General features: G+C 39.9%; 1 protein-coding gene across 4 annotated transcripts; it reads left to right on the top strand.

Moving 5' to 3' along the window:
- The first annotated feature begins 393 nt into the window (after window positions 1-393).
- Window positions 394-20175, top strand: GABPB1 (GA binding protein transcription factor subunit beta 1). 4 transcript variants are annotated; one of them, XM_083850758.1, is made up of 10 exons: window positions 462-709; window positions 5862-5962; window positions 6638-6745; window positions 7599-7766; window positions 8233-8427; window positions 8763-8874; window positions 9231-9344; window positions 12389-12574; window positions 13390-13505; window positions 18414-20175. In XM_083850758.1, the coding sequence occupies exons 2-10, from the start codon at window positions 5957-5959 to the stop codon at window positions 18564-18566; spliced, it is 1158 nt and encodes a 385-aa protein (XP_083706884.1). In that variant the 5' UTR covers window positions 462-709; window positions 5862-5956; the 3' UTR covers window positions 18567-20175. The 4 variants fall into 4 exon arrangements, with proteins under 4 accessions (XP_083706885.1, XP_083706886.1, XP_083706884.1 ...); XM_083850759.1 differs by lacking the exon at window positions 5862-5962 and having other exon boundaries at window positions 394-709; XM_083850760.1 differs by lacking the exons at window positions 462-709; window positions 5862-5962 and adding an exon at window positions 402-455.
- Window positions 20176-20248: the final 73 nt, after the last annotated feature.

The following is a 20248-nucleotide window of genomic DNA, read 5'->3' as shown; positions in this document are numbered from 1 at the left end:
TTGGTGAGAACCTGAGCGTAAGCACTTTCCAACCGGGTTGCAACCAACCAGCCTAGGAGAAGCGTTTCAGGGCCCAAGACACCACCCCCACGGCGAGCCTGAGGCTCAAGGCCAGAGCAGTCTGACAGACCAGCGAGGCCTCAGGACCATTCTGGAGCCGCCACACGCCCCGAGCCCTTCCTCCCCGACCCCCACACCCTCCTGAAGCCCCCCTTCACCCCAAGGAGGGGCCGCGAGGCGGTGCAGCCCCTCACGCCCCCTTCTCGCCCGTGCCCGCGGCGGGCCGGGAACATGGCGGCCCCGTCCCGCCGCCCGCTTCCCCCCGCCTTTCCCCGCGCCGCCGCGCATGCGCGGCGGGCGGCACCGAGGCCGTATCCCTCCGCCGCTTCCCCCCCACCCCCCCCGCTCCGGCCGGGGCGGCGGTGCCGGTGTAAAAGCCCCCTGCCCGCCGCAGGGTAAGTGCCGCGCGCCCCTCCCGCCGCTGCCCGCTCGGCCGCCTCGCGGTGAGGCGCGGGCCGGCGGCTGCGGCGGGGAAAGGAGGGGGGGCGCAGCGCGGCGAGCCGCAGCGCCCCTCCCCGCCCCTCAGCCGCCGTGTCCCTCCGCCGGGCAGCAGCGGGGACTTTTGTGTGGGGCTTTTGGGCGCCGATGAGCGGCGGCCTCCGGCGGCCCCGGTTGTTGCGGCGGCGGCGGCGGGCGGGCCGGCGGCACGGTAAGGCTCCCGGGCCCCGCGGCCCGTTTCTCCCCCACACCCTTCTCCCGGGCCGGCTCAAGCTTTTCCAGGTCAGTCAGCGCCTTTGTATAGGGCCCCGTTACCGGATGTGGAAGTCGATCTCTTCGCTGGTAAAAAATAATTCCACTTCCCCCGGAACCCGGCGCCGCGGCTCCCTCCGCAGCGCCCAGCCCAGCCAGGATTTCCTGTCGGGGAGAGCGGGCGGGCCGGCCGGCCTTCCGGGGACCCCGCCGCGAGGGGGGCGCGGGCGGCGGCCCGGCCCCGGGAGCGGGCCTCGGCCTCGGCGGGCCGCGGCCTGGTGCGGGGCCGGGGCCGCCGTGGGGCCGGGGCCGCCGTGGGGCCTCCCGCCCTGCGGCTGTCCTGGGGGGCTCGGGTCGGCCCCGTGGGCCCGGGCCTCGCGTGGGGCTTGGGCCCGGCCTGGCGGGGAGCCCCGCGGCCGCCGAGCTGCATGGGAGGGCTCGGAGCTGGAGGGGGCCCCGGGGGGAGCTGCTCCGCCAGCCGCAGCTCTGCGCCTCGGAAAGCTGGTGGGGGGTGAACGCGGGGCAAGGCTCGCTGCTGCGGGCCCGGGGCTCGCTTCCCTCCCTGGTAATCCCAGTACTTTCTGTTGGCCAGGCCGTCCGATAGGACGCTGCAGGAAGGTGCCGTAGGAAGGCTTCCTCATTCACAGCTTTTAACTTAAAGCGGTTGCGTGGAGGCCTTCAGCCTGTTTGCTAAGGTGGTTTTTATTTAACGGCGAACGCCGCATGGTAAACGTGCTGATAGTTACGAGTGCAGCCATTGGAGGCCTTTAGCGTAGTGGTTTTTTTGAACTGTTGTTGAGTTTTGAAGCGCTAATAAGACTAAAAGCTGTTTGGTTGAGGTGCCTGTAGGGGTACAGAAATCTGCTGTGAGTAAGGTTAAGAACATACGTGGCAGGACCTAATGATCGCTGTACACTAGGTATCGACTCTCCCTCCAGACCGACGTTCTTTCCTAAAAGCAGTTTCTTTATGAGCTCTTTTTTTTCAACCCGTGTGCAAGAAATTGTCAAGAAAGATTCCTCATAATAAAAATGTTGCTTTAATTAAAGAGACTGGTGATTTTTGTTTCAAAGTATTTTCTTCCATTTTTGATGAATGAGGCAGACTCTGAGGTTGTGTTATGGTTCAAAGGCAACATCACAAACCCTTATACTCTGCATCTCAATCCTATCTGCTGTAATATAACCTCTGTGTTATCTAGTGCCAAATCTATCTGTGAAAGCTTTGTAGTTTGCTGGCAGTGCCAACCCAAATCTTGGTGCCAGTGGTTCACCCTTGTTGCATAATAATATTTCTTAGATGCTGCAGATGTTGTATTTTGCCGATAGGGGCCAAATCTCTACTCTTCTTCTTAAGGGCAAGACTTTCTTTGTAAACGCTTGCATTGTTTAATGGAATTACATTGATGATTGGGTACTAATTTAATTTAATGTATGAACCGAATTGGAATATGGACCTGCATAAATACAGGCTTGAATACATTCACCACAAAGTTATCTAGCTACGTGTTTGCTCTTCTGATCTGTTCTCTTAGGTATTTTTCATCTGATGCTGACATGGTCCAACATGAAGGGGATGTTTCTGTTTAAACAAGTGAGGGGGAATTTAATGAGCACAGCACAATCTAGAGGAAAGCTGAAAGCACTGAAATTAAAACATTTTACTATTAATGAATGCTTTCTTGGAATTAGGTGATCTTTAAGGTCCCTTCCAACCCAAAGCATTCTTTGATTCTACAATTAGGTTTAATGCAGGCCTTTCAGTTCCTTTAAAAGTTACAAAACTAATTGAAATGAGAAGTTGGGTTAGAAGAGTTGTTCTAAGTTCACTCAGGTTGTTGATGGAAAAATAGAGAAGAAAACGAGTTGGACCTGTTAGTTCAATTCTAATAGTGATCAAAACTGAATGCTTGATTAAAGATTTAAATAGTTGCTGCTAACTGTTTAAACTTTGTATTCTAAAAATATTTTTTTTATGTGGTGTGGGTAGGCGCATAAAATTAACTAGAAATTGCTATTCTCAGTTTTGAGAGGTACTGTGCAACGTTGAAATGAGTGGGGTAAAAACATTTCTGAAGATCAGGTCTGGGGAAGGAGGTTGAATTTTTTGAAATAAGAAAAGGAAAAAGGCGTATTGAAAAGGCCTTTCTTTTTCTGGGTGTAAATGGATGCCGGAAATGATGGGTTTCAAGCTATCTTCCATGTATAATCCTGCTGCGTGCCACTTGAGTAGGGGGAGCCTCTTACCATTTTCTAGATCTTCGCTTGTCTTGGGGTTTGTAGAAGTGATTACAGATTGTCATTGTAGATGTGGCGTATATTGATTCACTTGACTCTCTGGTAAATTGCACTGCTGCACTCATGCTGTTCTCGTGTAAGTACGTCTCACTTAGGAGCATGCCTTGCTAGAAGTGCACCAGCAGCTGGGATATCTCCACGTTAGCAGGTGTTCTGCAACAACTATTTGTTTTGTGCCGGTTGATTTTGACCGGCTGATGCTCAGTGCCACAGTGGCAGAAGGGGAGCAAAGGCCAGATCCGGCACCCACTGGACAGCACGCTGGTCCGAAAGATGCTGCTGTTGTGTACCCCTCTGAAGCGACGTGACCTTCAGAGCTTTAGAGAATGTAAAAGGCCTACATCTAAGTTAAGTTTTAGGATACTTAAGAGCAGTATGGTTTCCTTTAGAACCAAAGTGAAATTGCAATAGTAACTTGATGTACATTTAATAACCAGTTAATTGTGGCACCTGGCTAACGGCACTCAGCAGAATGCGTTGCAGTAACGCGGTGTGGAAGTTCAGGAGGCAGTGAATGCTGAGAAGCCCAAACCCAGCAGAGGCTCTTCCCCATTTACCCCGTGGTAGACAAACCCCTCTGCTCACACAGCGCATGAGAGTTGTTACAAGTCTGAAAACGTACTCGGATTGCCATAAGAATAAATCCAGTAGTCTCAAGACTATTTCAGAGCCACTGATGCTTCTGGTGTCTGAAAGATTGCTCTTAGAGAGCGTGGCCCGGGCTGGATGGAGATGCCGGTTGCAGAAGAGCTCCCTCCGGCGCTATGCAGCGGACTTGATTCCTATCACTGTAGGGAGCAGCAGCGGTGCTTACCTGCGAGTGCTGCTTTGAAGTGGAAATCTCATTTTGATTTAAAATATATTTTATTGTGCTATACCCAGAACTTTTGATCGTATCGCTGTGCTGTTGTAGTGCCACAAAATGGTCTCAAGGGGGCAGCCGAAGGATTCTTTTGGCAGAAGGAAATTGTGATACTGCAGACCCTTGGCATGTCCCGGTACTAGCACTGAAAGAGCTTGGGGGAAAATGCGGGGTGTTTGTTACTTAACGGGTTGCTGACCTTATTGTATGGGTCCTTGGAGGGGTCTGCCAAGTAGGTCAGCTTGGGGTTGATTAGTCCTGAGAAATGTCATAAATGCTGGTATTGGTTGGTTAAAAGTGGCTGAACGTGCCCAAGTAGTTTGTCAGAAAGGCATCGTTTGCGGCTGCAGTGTGCTATTGGTGTACAAGGTGATTTTTATTTTTGAGTCCAAGCGTGCAGCTCTGCTAGTTCTGTCGTTTTCTTCCACTAGATGGCCTGAGTGTGCTTTCAAGCTCTCTAGGAGATCTGAAACTTCATTTCTGAAATAAATGTTATCATCGTAACTGAAGTTAAAGTTCTACATCACACACACATGTAAACTGATGTGATGTTTTGTGCTAGTTTAAAACACAAACACTTTATATCAACCGAAGAGAGCGTTAGTTAATGTAAAAATACACGGTAATGGAGGTCGTATCATGTATGATCTTCCAGGTCCCTCTTTTTCCTTTCCTTAGAACGTTTCATTTCTTTCTTTTTCAGGCCAATGTAATTGAATTTTTTTTTTTGCTGCTTTTGTTGTATAGAGCTTTGATAACAGCTTTGCAGTTAATTTTACCAGTATAGATGATACAAGGAAAATGAATTGTATTTCTGAATTTGTTCCTAACTTCAGTAATTTGGATTGTTACAGTTTTTCTTTCACTTCTGAGGTTCTTGATGTGGTATTAGACCATCAGAAAAGTCTTTGTGTGCTTTTTTTCCCTTCCTAAATTGCAATCCCTCACACCCCTGAAAAAAAAAAGGGTGCCATATAGAGGGAAGACTTTGCTCCTTTACTTCACTGCTGCACTTGACAAACATTGTCTCTACCCTACTGTTTTGTATCATTACCCTTAGTGTCTCCCTTTAACGGGGACAAGTAGTAGGTTTTTCTCTTATTCCTGTTTCTCTTTTGCTTTTTCTCTTCATGGCAGAGAGCCAGCTGCTTGTCCCTTCCTCTGCACCTGACCGTGTGCTCCTTCTTTCCTTCCTTTTCCCATTGTCTGTATTTGGCCTGCCCTTGCCACCTTCCTGCTCCCGTCTCCTTTTCTGGCTGGCTAAGTCAAAATGTGCTTGTGTGCTAGGATGGAAGTAAATGGAGTATTATCTTTGTGGAGGGAATATTGGTGCCAGCAGTCAGTTGTGCTCTCGTTTGTGGCTCTACTGATACATGCTGGAATTCTGCGTTTGCAGTATTTTTCCCCCCTTCCTGCTTTCTCGTTCCTTCCAAAATCAATAACTTTCAGCTCATTTAGCAACACGCCACACACAGTTTGCCAGTTGACCCAGGTGCAGAGAACTTTCTAAATAAGGTGGTTTTGTGATAGAAGTGTAGGCTTAAGAAAAGAGATTAAAAATGATCCTGTTGGGATTTCTTTCTGAACTGACATACACTCATACACTGACACTGCATAGGAGATGGGCTGCACGGCCTTGTTGCTGCCGTTATTAGTCATCAAGGCTTAACTCTTAGTTGTGACTGGAAAGCAAATTGATGAAAGTAATTCTGTTCTTGACATCCTGGTAGTGGAAAGCATAGAGACAGGACTGAACGTTTAATAATCTGGTTAGTAGCATGAGTTACGATTTAGTTCTAAATTTTATTATTGAGCATATTTAATAGCAAGTGTGAAGCAGAGTGGGTTTAAATCTTTGATGCAATAGGAATGTAGATAGGTGTCTTTTGTTTATATATAATTTTACATGCTCTAAATTACACATCTTTTACATGTTTTTTTTTTTTTTAAAGGGAGATAGGAGATTACCTGAAGATGACACGAAGGTTTTCCAGCCAGTGTCTCAAGTCTACAAACTTAGCACATTTTTAGTAGCTGTAGGCAGCTGATGGAGGTAGTAACATTTGTGTTCAGGGTGATATTTTAGTCTGTGTGTCTCATGCAGATAGCACAAAAATATGTGCCTATTGCTTTGTGCTCTATCAAGGAATACAGAAATTATTTTAAGGTGAACAAAATGAATGATAGTTATGGACAAGATGCCAGAAAGGTGCTGTATTCTTATCCATCTAAATGCATTTGCATAGTTGAATTTCTTAAATGTATATAGGCATTTTGGATAAGTGAAGGTAGTGTCTTTGGACATGTGGCATGGCATCTCTGACTTAGTACCTTTTGAAAGCTGGACAAAGCTACAGAAGGCTGCGGTAGCAGGTGAGAGCTGCTGAACCACGTTTTCTTTTAAGAAATATGCAGCTAGTCCAGTTTAACTTTGCTTTGATATAATGTTGAGGCTGCTATGGTTACAGCATTGTAATACGGAAATCTTCACCCCAATGTCAGTTCTGTTTGACTGACAAAAGTAATTCTTAAATCAGTCTGCTTCTTGCAGTCAAGCAAGGTCATGGCTAAAATACCAGCTTATAAGTCTGAACTTTAAAGTTTTTGAACTTTCAGAGTAGTTCAGAAATAGTCATTAAAAGACATTACAGCCATATTTGTGCACTTAAAACAGTATTAATGTTATGTATATATTGTTTTCTGTATGTTCCTTTATGTCCTTCACTAGATGTCACTAGTAGATTTGGGAAAGAAACTTCTAGAAGCTGCACGAGCAGGACAAGATGATGAAGTTCGCATTTTGATGGCAAATGGAGCGCCTTTTACCACAGATTGGGTAATGAAAACTTTTGCAGTGTTCAGTAAATTCTTTTACTTCCCTCACCTGAAAAAGAAAACAGGATTATTACAAATAAGCATTTACATTGCTGGCCCTGGGAGTTTCTTTTTTGAAATCTTGCGGTCGCATCATTTGATGTCTAATTCAAAATTAAACTTCGTTGTTTCTTCATATGGTCTGATCTTCTACTAAATTTTGTAACAGTCTGAAAAAGTTCCTTCTGATGGCTGTTAAAATGAACTTTGGAGTGGTTAATAAGGGAAGTAACAATCATCCTACTTACAGTGTTTATATGTTTAGTATAGCAAGAGTTCTGAATTAAGACAGCAGTCCCTGCTACCTAATACATGCACTTGAGAGTTTCCTGATATAGGTGCTCTGAGGTGCCTATGCTTTAAGTAGGTTATGTAGACTAAGGCAGGTATCTAAAACTTTAGGGTATTTGCAACCCCTTAAGAACTTTAATCTGTGTGGTCACCTATCTGACAAGTTGAGTCTGTTTTGAGCAGGAGATTGGAGTTAGATGACTTCCAGAGGTCCCATTGGATGTTATGGTATGTTGACCAATACTAAAAACAGGGTTAGGCCCTTTGAAACATCACACCTTAAAAAGACAGGAAAAAATCTAAAACAGTGATCTGTTTCTAGTGTGTTGTGATTACTGAAAAAAAGTTAAACTTTTTTTCCTCCTTATACTCTGTGAAAGCCCTGATAGCTTCTTTCCTTGTGGCTGCAAGGGAAGATAATTTGAAGTGGTGGCCTAACACCCGAGTTTGATAGCTTCAGAATAAGAAGAAATACTTCATACTGACATCTGTTAAAAGTCCACTTTTTTTTTGTTAAATTACAGTTGGGAACATCTCCACTTCATCTAGCAGCACAGTATGGACACTACTCAACGACAGAAGTGTTGCTGCGAGCAGGTGTAAGTCGTGATGCCAGAACAAAAGTGGACAGAACTCCATTACATATGGCAGCATCAGAAGGCCATGCCAGCATAGTCGAAGTCTTACTTAAGGTAAGAACTGCTGAAACAAGGTCTGAGCCAGAGATATTACAATGGTTTGTGATAAAAATGTGTGATTTCCTTTTAGTTGTGAAATTAACATCAAAACGTTGTATTTATACTGTATGTATTGGGAGCTTTGTTTTCCTATTCGGTTTTAATTTATTTTAATATTAATTAAAATCATGATTTCAGGTGAATTATTTATTGCAGTTCCAAAAAATATTCCTTTCTAACTTGGTATCGTGTGAGTAACAGCTTTTAGAACCAAGAAAGATTATGTTTTGGGGAGTATTCAGTCCTTTGAGGTCAATAACATGTGGTACTTAGATTGAAGACCTTATACATTTATAGTTTTCTTGAAAGGTAACAGGACACTACGGCTAGAGAGAGACAATTTTGGGCTTTGTTTCATGAGTGGCATTATTTAATTCATTTACTTCTAATGACATAGTTTACTCAATGTTCTTGTTTGTAGCACGGTGCCGATGTCAATGCAAAGGACATGCTCAAAATGACTGCACTTCACTGGGCTACTGAACATAACCACCAAGAAGTTGTAGAACTCTTAATAAAGTATGGAGCAGATGTTCATGCTCAGAGCAAATTTTGCAAAACTGCATTGGACATTGCAATAGACAATGGAAATGAAGACCTTGCTGAAATATTACAGGTAACTTTTAATTCGTGATGATAAGGGAATTTATAGCAAAGTACTTGTTTACATGTGTGATCAGCTAAGGTTTTAATATAGCTGTAAAATTTAACGTATTGCCATATTGCCAATATTAACATACTTAGCAACATGCTTGTCTTTAGATTTCAGCCAAAAAATGTTTCTGATGTGTTTAGCAGAGCACAGGATGTGACACTGTGTGTGTTTATTGCATGGATATAACTAGGGAGATCCTCCCTGTTTGTGTGTAATATTCAATTATTCTAGTTCTCAGAAGGTAAATAATTCTTTGTATCTACAGTTGGAATGATATTACTACCTTTGTCTCCTAGATTGCAATGCAGAACCAAATCAATACGAATCCAGAGAGTCCGGATACTGTGACAATACATGCAGCAACACCACAGTTCATCATTGGACCTGGAGGGGTGGTGAACCTAACAGGTCTGGTATCTTCTGCAAATACATCAGATGGAATGGATATTTAGTTGCCTATAGGATAGCTAGGATTTTACATTCAGTGAAAAGGCTTTAGGAAAAATAATGGTAAGAATAGAGTACTTACATATAACTCTTCAGTGTTCCTTATGTGTTGTAAATACCTAAGTACTTAATTTATCTTTATGAAGGCAGTTCTTTTATCAGTTGTATTTATTTCACAAACGTGCTTTCAGAATAGCACTTTGGTTTAGCAGAAAGTTGCCGAGAACAGTGTGTATTAGAAACTTCAGTACAATAAAAATGTAAATGGGATTTCATTGGCTGTTAAAATATCAACTAACTTTTTTTCCTCCTTCTAGATGAGACAGGAGTGTCTGCTGTGCAGTTTGGAAATTCATCAACGTCGGTGTTAGCCACGTTAGCGGCTTTAGCGGAAGCATCAGCACCGTTGTCTAATTCTTCAGAAACACCAGGTTAGAAAGCCATGTTACTAACAGCTTATCTTCTTTAATAAACTAAAACAAAGTACATAACTGGGGTTTTTTGTGATATAGTTCATGCAGAAGTAAGGACTTTTTTTTTCCAATGTTAACAAAAACTTTCCTTTTCTTTCACCCAACAGATTGGTAGATACATGTGTACAACTATTGCTTAATAAGACTTCTGACCACATCTGGTCAGAAATTTGTCAGCCTAATGCTATTAACGTTCATTCTTGCTGAAAGAGAGCATAATTCAGGAGATTGAATTCACATCTTTGTCTACGTGCAGTCTAGTTGCATTTGGTCTGAGACTGCTTCCTTTGAATGCTTCTTTCTGCTAAGTTATAGGAAATGGCCCCCAATGAGATACTTTGTGAGGCCAAAATCTTTGGTGCTTAATTCTCACAGAATTCAGCTCTGCAATAGACATCATTCTTAAGGACACAGCTTTCACTGGAGGTGGAAGGACTCCCAGACTTGCTGGCATGACAGCTGCATCCTAACATATATCCGAGTTGTCACCTCCAAGTATTTTGAAGTCCTGCAGAATTTCTGCATAGTCCAGCTCTTCTAATTCTTAGAGCAGTGCCTAAGTGCAGCTATACTATTCTATGACATTTATATATTGCAAGTGAAGTGGATGATTCAAAACCAAAATGTGATGCCTTTCATTACAGAAAAAGCGGATGATGTTTTCAATCAATTCATGTATTTCAGTGAAACTCAGATCTAATTGTAGGAGAGAGAAACTTGAGAGAAGGGATTGTGTAGGATTATGCAGTATTAGATGTGTACCCAGAACTTAGTAGTAGATAGACTTTGGTAGCTGAGTGTTCTCATGTTTCATGGGCCTACCCTTGCAGTGCCCTGCTGTAACCGACATTACATGTCAGCAAACCACTGAAGATAAAACATTGTTAGAGTGTAGGCAGGTGATGACAGGCAGGAAGAAATACACTTCAAACTTTAATGCAGTAGCTTCTCACCTTCAGTAATGCAACGTCCATCATACTTAACCCTCCTGTGTAGTTCAGTTCTTGTACTTTGATTTTTATGCAGAAGCATGGGCAGTCTTGCAGCATCTTACTTACAGTAAATGGTTTCCTGGAATCTTACCCGTTTAACAGCTTATAAAGGATACAAAAGCAGCTTTTCATTACTGTGCATCAACAGTAAGTGTGTTCAAGTGAAAAAAAGAAACCCAACATACACACACACACAAAAAAAAACAAACCTCAAAGCCATGTACCCTCTCTGTTGTGCTCATCTTGTAAAAATAAATAAATAAAATAAAATAAAAACAGTCCACTTACATTTCCTAAAATTGTAGAGGTGAAAATTCTGGTTTTGGGTTTTATTTAGCCTCCTGTATTTAAGGTTGTATAAGCTTGGATAGAGCAATTAGGTTCTGCCTTTTATGTTGTTTATGTTGTTCCTTTCTAGATTTTTCTCTCCGTTCCAGGTGAACTTTTCTCTGATCTCTTCCCTCTAGTTCCTCATGGCTTACAGTTAAAAACACTCTAATTTTGTAAAATCAAAGAAAGAAATATGCTACTCACTGTAGCTGAGTAGAATCATGCTTGTGTTAGTTTTTACTCAAGTGAAGTGTGTATGAGAAGATGAATGTTACGTGCTAATACGATTCATGTGTGTATGGAGCTCTGAGTGGAGAAAATTTAGAGAAGTGCCTGGTTTAAAGTGTGTATTTGGAATGCAATATTTGGTGTGCTGTAGTGGAACAAGGCGTATCTCACTGCATGCAGGAGTTCTCCCTTGTGCGTGCTGCAGAAGAAAATAACACACATTAATTTAGAAATTCTTGAATATATCAGTGCTTCTGTTTTAAATTAAAGTTTCATTTATCATATGAAATTGTGTGATAATTAAGGTTTATAGGGATATAAATAAAAAGAGTGAAGAAAGAATAAGGACTTTATTCATGTTAACGAAAAATACTCCCATAAATATGTTTTCAGACAAAATCTCAAAGGTTTTTATTCTAAGGTCTCATGCAGAAGTCCTAATGTCTCCTTCCAGAACGGAAAGCCCAGCGTTGAGTTTGAAACTGAAAGATCAGAGCTGTTTGCCACAGCAGCTAGTATTGGCAGTTGCAACTTGGAATTCTTTGTCACAGTAGTCTCTTACTTCAACGTCCTTACTTGGAAGCCAAATCAAGTTCAATACAGTACCACTTATTCATGTACAACTTACTGTTTTGGTGTACGGAACAAACACTCTCTGAATATTTAAGCAGTGCTATAGGACAGTAATCTCTGAACATAAAGATCTTCAGAGGGCAATGACTGCAGTCATTTGAACTACAGAGTGACTGTGTGTATGTTGTAATTAATTTAAAAGATGAAAGCTTCAGGGTTTTATCTACCTTCTCTCATCTGAAGCATCACAACACAGCCTATAGGGGTTTAATTCCATCTCTGTAGATGGGAAGCACTCTAATGTCTATTATTTAAATCAAAGGCTTTGCTTTTACCTTACAAATTGAAAATAAAATACAGAGTTAAAGTGCTTGAGATTCTTTGATTGTGTTCCTAGTGATCTTGCTCTTTGTCTCAGTATCATGTTTTAAGAAAATAAGGGTGGTAGTGTAAGGCCTCAGTTACGGTGTGTAGTGCAAGCTGTGGTATGTGTTGTTGTTCTGAATGCTGAATTCTGTGTACGTTGCAAAAAATTATTTGTATTCTTAAAACAACTCTTGATGCCATGTTAACACTGAACCCAAGTAGTCTTTTTTGAGTGGGGTGTGTATATTAAGAAACTTACTAAATAAAAATAGATTATACCGAGCAAGGTAAAACAGAACAGAATTGCATATATATTTCAAAATGTTATTGCTTTGTATGGGCCTGGTGAAATTTTTACATTAATGACATAATGTGTAGTAATGCATTAATTTGGGGGAGGATCACCTTTGAAATGACATGGAAGAAATTCTTCCTTGGCTTTAGCAAAATGCATTTGAAATCATAAAGTTTAACTTATAAATTGACTTAGTTCCTTTGCTAATCTGTTGATAGTTGTGGCGACAGAAGAAGTTGTGACTGCAGAATCTGTGGATGGTGCTATTCAGCAAGTTGTCAGTTCTGGAGGTCAGCAAGTTATTACTATAGTTACAGATGGCATTCAGCTTGGTAATCTGCATTCAATTCCAACCAGTGGAATAGGGCAGCCAATCATCGTGACCATGCCAGATGGACAGCAAGGTAGGTGGAAACTTGCACAGTTTGAGAATCCATTTTATGTATAGTAATAAGTTGTTAGATGCAAATAGCTTGGAAATCTGTGTGGTAATTAGTTTGAATACACTTTTGAATCCTTTCACTGCAGAAGGCTCAGACATACGAGCTATGGCAGTTCAGTGAGTTGCCATGTGTCAGCTGAGCTTCTGCATTAGGAGAAAGAACAAAAGAATTACTAAACTGTATGGGTAAGAAATGGCACATACAGGGGCAAAGTGGTAAATGCTTGCTTTGCCCTCAGTAAGTCTGGGGTTTTGGAAGGGGTCAGTCTCAGAACCAGTGAAGCCAGGATGACAAAAATTGTCCCTCTTGGGCCCTATGTACTTTGTTTGTGGAAGCTGTTAGTGTAACAAGTGCTGTTTTGTGGCAAGTGTGGGTTCTGGATGGTTTCTTTTCAAGATGCTCTGCCAATGAGTGCTATTTAGGCAAAAGTGATTTCTCTTTTTTTCATGGGGATTCCAAGTATGAAGCTTGAAGAGTTGTACATTGGAGACAAATGATTTTGTCCACCATGTGTATGAACAAGTACAGCTAGTTGTCAGAAAGCATTCTTCAGCAGCATATAAATAGCTAAAGCTTTTAGGGTATTTTCTCTGCACTGGCTTTGTAAGTCACTTTTGTAGAGCTGGCTATATAATGCACTTGTATAGAGTTGCATTTTTTTTTTTTAAGGGAAAGACTTTGCATTTTACTGCTGTTAATAAAATTATCTGTCTGAGTTTTATATTGTGCAAATATTGTTTGAACTAAAGTGTATTTATATGTACAAATGTTTTCAGTATTAACAGTTCCAGCAACAGATATTGCTGAAGAAACTGTGATAAGTGAAGAACCGCCAGTCAAGAGACAGTGCATTGAGATTGTTGAAAATCGCGTGGAGTCTGCAGAAATAGAAGTAAGGAGTCTCTTACGTGATGTGTATTAACCAGAGTGTGCAGCACTGAATATGTGGTTGTGCTTTTTGGTGTTGTTTTAAAGCTAAGTTTCTGTGTAACAGAAGAATGAAGAGTGTGATACAATAACTTGTTCAGTCTCCCCTGTTACTGAAATTTATCTGTTACAAGGTTGTTGTAAAAAGAATACAGGAGTGCCCTTTGCTTCATCCTCTGGTCATGCACATGAAAATAACATTCGTTGAAGTTTTTGGTAGTTTAACATTTTTTTCCGCTCTAAGATCACTAGCTAGCTTTTAAAACTAGATACTGATAACATATTATCACGTAACTTGACGTGATAGCAGTGAATGAGAATACTGTCCCCTCATCTGTGTTTTATGGCCATATGCTTGTCCTGATTGTGAGATCACATTCTTAGCAATGTTTCCTTACCATTCATGATAACTAGATAACTGTTAATGGCAATATGAAACAGTAAGATTCTGGGTTTGTCAATTTTTATCTTTCTTTTTTTTCCTTTTTAATTCTGGAGCAGTTTTCTATTACATATCTTTGCATCATAATGTCTTTTGAAATTACAATACAGATGACCTATCAACATTAAGAGGGCTTTTCATATATGATGAATAGATACAGCCGTTCAATTTAAAACTGTAGCTTTTTTTAAAAATATTACAACAATAGGTCAACCATCTAATCCCCTTCTATGTTAATTCTAACTGTGCTGACTAGTTGTGGTCAAAAGTTTATGAAAATTGCTGTCAGGCTTGACTAGGCTGTGAGTTCTCATTTTGTCAATTCCATGCTACTTCATTTATCAAAGGTTGTATTCTCTGACTTCTGTTCACATTATTGAATAACAATTTGTGCGCAATTGAATATTATTTATTGTACAGTGTGTGCTATGCCTTGTCCATGTCTAGTAACAATAATTACCACCTTTCATCATTGACTTTCTCTGTCCTTAAGTTGTCATATCAAATACTTTTGGCCTTTGCAGCTTTGTGGTCATTACAGATTATCATGACAGTTAAAATTTTCTTGCTGCGTTTTTTAAAATTGTATGACTGTTACAATAAAAACTTTTTTTTTGTTCACACTTTTAAACATCTGCCTGAATTATTGCTACAGGAAATTACTTTTCCTTAAATAATAATTGTTAGGGAAAGGGGGAAAAAAAAATCCAGATTGGTTAAGGAATAAATTGACCTGTTCCTAGTTACAGATAGTTGGTATAATAATGCAAATTATTCTTTAAGGGGACTGCCAACTTCAATTAGATATTTTAAATACTTGTATAGAATTTTAAAAGTAACTGGTGAAAATGAAGGACTCTATTTGTTTCCTTTAAGTGCTAGTTTTGATGACTGACCTTGTCCCTGATTATACAACTGGAAATACACATACAGACCTCTGCCCCTGTGTAGAGGCCGGTTGACTTCCAGAGCCTTGGTGTGGTGCTCCCTGTCTTTGGTAACTGGGGCATTAAGGAAGTGCACGGGAAGTCAGTTTACTTCCAAGTTTATCATAGTAGAAGTATATATCTGGATATGGAGGGAGTGGGACCCCTCCCACTTCAAAATAATTTTTTGATGTGGAAAACCTTTATTACTGATGATTGGTTTCTTTGCCTCATCGGTGATTCATTCCTTTATTTCATTATAAAGACTTGATTTGAGGCAAAGAATGCTGTCTTCAGATGCTTTAAACTCAGTGTACAAACAGTTAATTGTAGTTTGAAAATCTAAGTTGAACTCCCTCCCACTCGTGAGGTGACAAACCTTCTTGTGAAAATATTGTGAATAATTAATACTGTAGTGATGTTTTTTGACTTTCTCATTTGCCTGTTAAATTCAATCATTGCAGCTCATTTTCGAGAGGGATAGCAGTCTTCCTAAGCTGTGTGATGTTTAATTAAACATATGATGGCAGCAAAAAAACACTGTCATGCAGATGGTCTGTTTTTCATTTTCATGCATATTTCATTAACATACAGTGAATTGTATTTTCATTCTTGAATGTTACTTTCTTGTTGCATGTTGAAAAGGTGACATGCTTTAGAAACAACCAGGACAATTAGACTAAAAAATTTTGTTTGTAAATGAATTGTATTAGTGAATTCACATTCCTGCTTTTTCCTGCTTAGCTTGGTAATTTTAATTATATTTTAATTATAGGTACCTCTATCTTCAATATGTAGACTGTTGAGGAAAGTTGTATGTAATAAAGAAAATTCCCTTATAAAATGGAAGATTCCTTAAGAGCACTGAAACTTCTCTAACCTGATTTTTATCTGTATAAGCTTTTATATGGTAGAAAAGGATTTTAGAGAATTAAAACATTTTCTCTTGTGTTCTGAAGAGTGCCCTAAGAACGTTTTCTAGATTTGTTGAAATTAAGACCCCAGTTATAGTCGTCCTTAATCTTAGATGACAAAGTTAAGGAACCAGTTTTCACTGTTCAGTCCACAGTAGGTCTGTAATGTTCCTCCAGAAGCGTTGGTTTCTGTCCGCTTCCATAGTTAGTATATTTGGCCCCAGTTCTTCAGCTTATTCTGCTTACATAAAGACTAGGTCTGTATGAAAACTATATGTGTGTGTTCTCTGACAAATCTACATGCTTTGAGTTGCTAGTCTGCCTGATAGTTACTGGTTTTATCTTACCGTCTCTGCCACTGAGACTCATTTTTTTCTCCTTTTGTCCATCCTTTTCTTAATGTGCTTACACCCAATGTGGCTGTACATCTCTATTTCTCCCTTCTGTGGAAAGTGCTCACAAGAATTGTTCTGAGTTTGATCTCTGCCCATGAGTGCTTACAGTCTGCATGTGGCTGCAGTAGTGATAGTGCCTTGTTTTTTGTAATGTGCTGCAGAGCCTCTGGCCAATGAGCTGCTGCTGGTTCTCACCCTTCTGCAGCCCAGTAGACCAGCTCTGCTTCTTGACAGTAGGACATTTAATTGTGTGACAAATTTGTGAGATAGATAGTGCTCAGCTCAGATTATGCCAGAGCTCAGTGCTCACAAGAGGGAAGGCCCACTTTGCATGTGTAGCAGGATCCACTGTTTTGACTACTCCTTTAAGAATTGTCTGTAGCAACTTTTCCCCAACTTAGTACTCCCCAAGGCTGTATTATGTAAGCTTTGTTGGCTCTGCTTAAATTACATCGATAATTACAGAAATAGCAGTATGTTTTGGTTGGACTGGTGCTGGAACAACACTGGTGTATTTCAGATCCTTTGTGAGATGTAGGCTCCACCGTTCATTTTGCCTTAGCATTTGGCACTGGTCACTCTAGTAGCTACATGGGTTGGCCACTTATAATGTTACTTAAAAAGCAGAATCCAAATTTTCAGAGATGGAGGCTGAACATCCTTTTCAAATAAGCAACAAGATCAGATGAGCTCTCATTTTATGAGCATATGCTCCAAATGAAGCAAATCCATGAATGCTAGCTTCTTTTAGCTCTTAAAACCTTGTGTAAAATCAGGTTTCATTTACAGAGTTAACGCTGTTCTGTTTTATAGCTAGTCTTTCTAAACTTAATAATACTGCTCCTTCAGCTGTTGTTTTTGATATACAGATGCTGCTGTTAGCAATGATCAGATCACCTATGTCATTGTATTTCAGCACATTCAGCACAGCATGTGACTGCTAAATGTGGCTGTGACAAGTACTGAGAACTGTAGCAAGTAGAAGGGAGGCAGAGTATTTTGTATTTTCAGGCTCTGATCATGAAAATACGTGAGTGTATCAAAGAGGTGAAGAATAGGGATGCTGTTCTGGGGGTGGGGGGAGAAACGTTGAACAACTGTTTGAGGTATTAAATGGGAATGTGATGCTGAACTGCTGAGATGGGGATAAGGTGAAAAGGCAACTTCTGCTGGGTCTCAGTTTTTGACAGTTTTGTTTTTGTGGGAAATAGATTGCTTCTCTGACAGCCTCCTTCCTGTGGCTACTTCAGCTACAGTGGAAAAAATGATGTGAAATCAAAGACTACCTTACTCATAAAATATGATACACTTACTTTAATAAAATAGTATTTGGTTGAAGATCAAAACAAAACAGTTTTTCCAAGCAAATTGCTTTTTCAATTAGGCTCAGTACAGCATCAAACAAAATTATAGTATCGATGTCACTGCAGATAGAAATACATTCTCCGTAGTTCCTGTGGAAGCTTCGTAGGAAGTGGCATTTTCCATATAATTTTGCTTGGAAGCCATGTTATAGCCATCCCCATATGATTTGTATGCAGAATGGTGCATAAGTTAGTCCTCTTGGGTTCAAAAAGCTTACCTCACTAAATACCTGTTAATTCATAAATCTGCAGTGTCCTTGGGGATGTTGTTATACCTCTGCATTGCATGGTATCGATCACTTAAATGACTTCATTTAAGAAACTACGTATGTATATATTCCAGTTAGTAAGTAGCTGTCACTTTCCAGTGCACACTGCTGATAGGTATCAGTTTTTGCAACAGACAGTACGATCTGATCAGAAATACAATGGAAATTGATAGTCCTGTTAGATTGGATTCCATTCTTATTAGAAGTTGATTTAAAAAAATCACAGGGAATTGAATCATTGGGAAAATGATACTATGTCATGTTAGTATTTGATCACTGTCTGTTTTTGTACTGCACCGTTTTTCTTTGAAGACTTGCTTATCTCTGCAGCTAAAGAAACTCAGTTTTACTATATTTAGACCTCAAGTCTTACTGTGAGAAATTGTGTCAAGATTCATGTCTAACTTACTGAGCAGCATTCATATAGGTTTGCCCAAGTAAGAACTGAACAATTTCTACGTGATGCCCTAACACTTAACCTGCATGTAAAGAAAAAGTATTTGCCATTTTAACTTGCATTTAATACATATTTGACAAAATATTGCTGGTTCTGTTTTTAATAGGAAAGAGAAACTCTTCAGAAGCAGCTGGATGAGGCAAACAGAGAAGCACAAAAATATCGTCAGCAGCTTCTAAAGAAAGAGCAAGAAGCAGAGGCCTATCGGCAGAAGTTAGAGGCAATGAACCGCCTCCAGACTAATAAAGAAGCTGTTTAATAAACGAGAACATACTGCAAAGCCTGTTACTTTCAAAAACCTGCAGTACAATCTTGAACTGTACACTGTATAGGTACAGACACAGGATTACATGATAGAGAAGATGCTACAAGTTGATAACTGGACTTAAGCCGTGAGCTCTGATGAATTTCTTGTAACATAAAAATTCTGAATTTAGAAATTGTGAAAAGTATTTAAAATGAAATACTGTAAATAGTTGTTTTTTTTACAGTTTCAAAATAAGTTGATAAATCTTTTTGAAGGGATCCAGAAACATGAGAAGCCAATGTTTTTGTGAAATTTTTGATTTTAGTATGAATCTAACTTCTGAAAAACAGGACAGTTTTAAGGGTGATGTTGATTTAAGCTGACAAATTGAAAATGAATTATGTGACAAAATGAATTAACAGTTATTTCTACATGGTAACAACTTAAACTTCTCTGAATAAGTCATTTCCAGGTGGAAATCTTTGTACAGCTTTAAGTAGTTGTCTCAGATTCTCTGAAAACCATTTTTTGGGTTTTTTTTAGGCGGTGAAATTTTTATATTTAATTTCAAATATATCCAAGTAGATTTACCTGTATATGAAGCTAATATTTTTTAAACTTTTCAGTTTGTACATATGCTGCATGTTTTTATAATTTCTACACATACATCTAGCATAAGTATTTTTCAGCAAAGATGAGGAAAAATTATGAGAAAAATGTTTAGCCTATAGGTCATTTGAAGTAAGCTAGCAGGCAGTTTTATTGTGGATGGTATATTTCTTGAAAGAATGTAATTTGTAATCAAAACAAAACAGAAAATCCTAATTTACATAACAAGCAAAATTTGATAGTGGAGGCATTGAAATTTTGTGTCTTACAGTTTTCACATACAAACATTTTAAAATTCGGTAATGAGTAGAAAAGAATGTCTCCACTGGAACACAAAGAGAATATTCTTTTAGAATATTCTGTTGATCTGTTTTCCCCAATAGCCTTGACATTATTTCATTGATGCATTTTCTAAACAGACTTTTCTGTTTTAATTATGCAATTGGACAAGGAATTTTTTATGTTGTAGTGATGCTGCTCTTACCTGGCATCATTGTTCTTCACTGTGATACTGTGTTTGTGTGTGTCTGTGCAGTGATATATTATACTTAAGATTTATATAAAACATCTTCAGAGCATTGTAAAATCTTTTAAAGAACCCTTACTATACTGCCTGAGGCAGGTGAGTGAGTGTTATTGTCTCAATTTTATAACTGGTATAAGCGCAACACAGGGAGTGTTAAACAATTGGCCCAAGACCACATGAATCTGTGGTAGACCTGGGAATGGATCTCAGGAGTTCCTGGCTTCTAGTCCTGTGCTTAGACTGAGCTGCCTTAAGATTGTTCAGTGCTGTGTTACATACATTTTGAACTACTGTGCAGATTCCTTTTTTGTAAGATAGAACTATTTGTGCTTTGCTTTGTTGTTCCATGTTTCACTGCTTTTATGGAATTGTTTATATAAACTTAAGCAAAAAGTCTAGTTTATCTATACTGTATACAGAAGAATTACCCTTAAAACTGTACTCTGGCCTACTTTTTCTATTTTACAATTAAATATCTTTTCCACATATATGTAGTGTAGAATCAATTCCATTTCAATTGTTTTTATCTGCACTGGAAGGTCAAAACTGATGTGTTAGA

The sequence above is a fragment of the Anser anser genome (assembly GCF_964211835.1).
Source record: "Anser anser genome assembly, chromosome: 10".
NCBI lineage: Eukaryota > Metazoa > Chordata > Aves > Anseriformes > Anatidae > Anser > Anser anser.
Note: the sequence above shows the minus strand (reverse complement) of the source record. Positions and strands in the feature narration are given on the sequence as shown.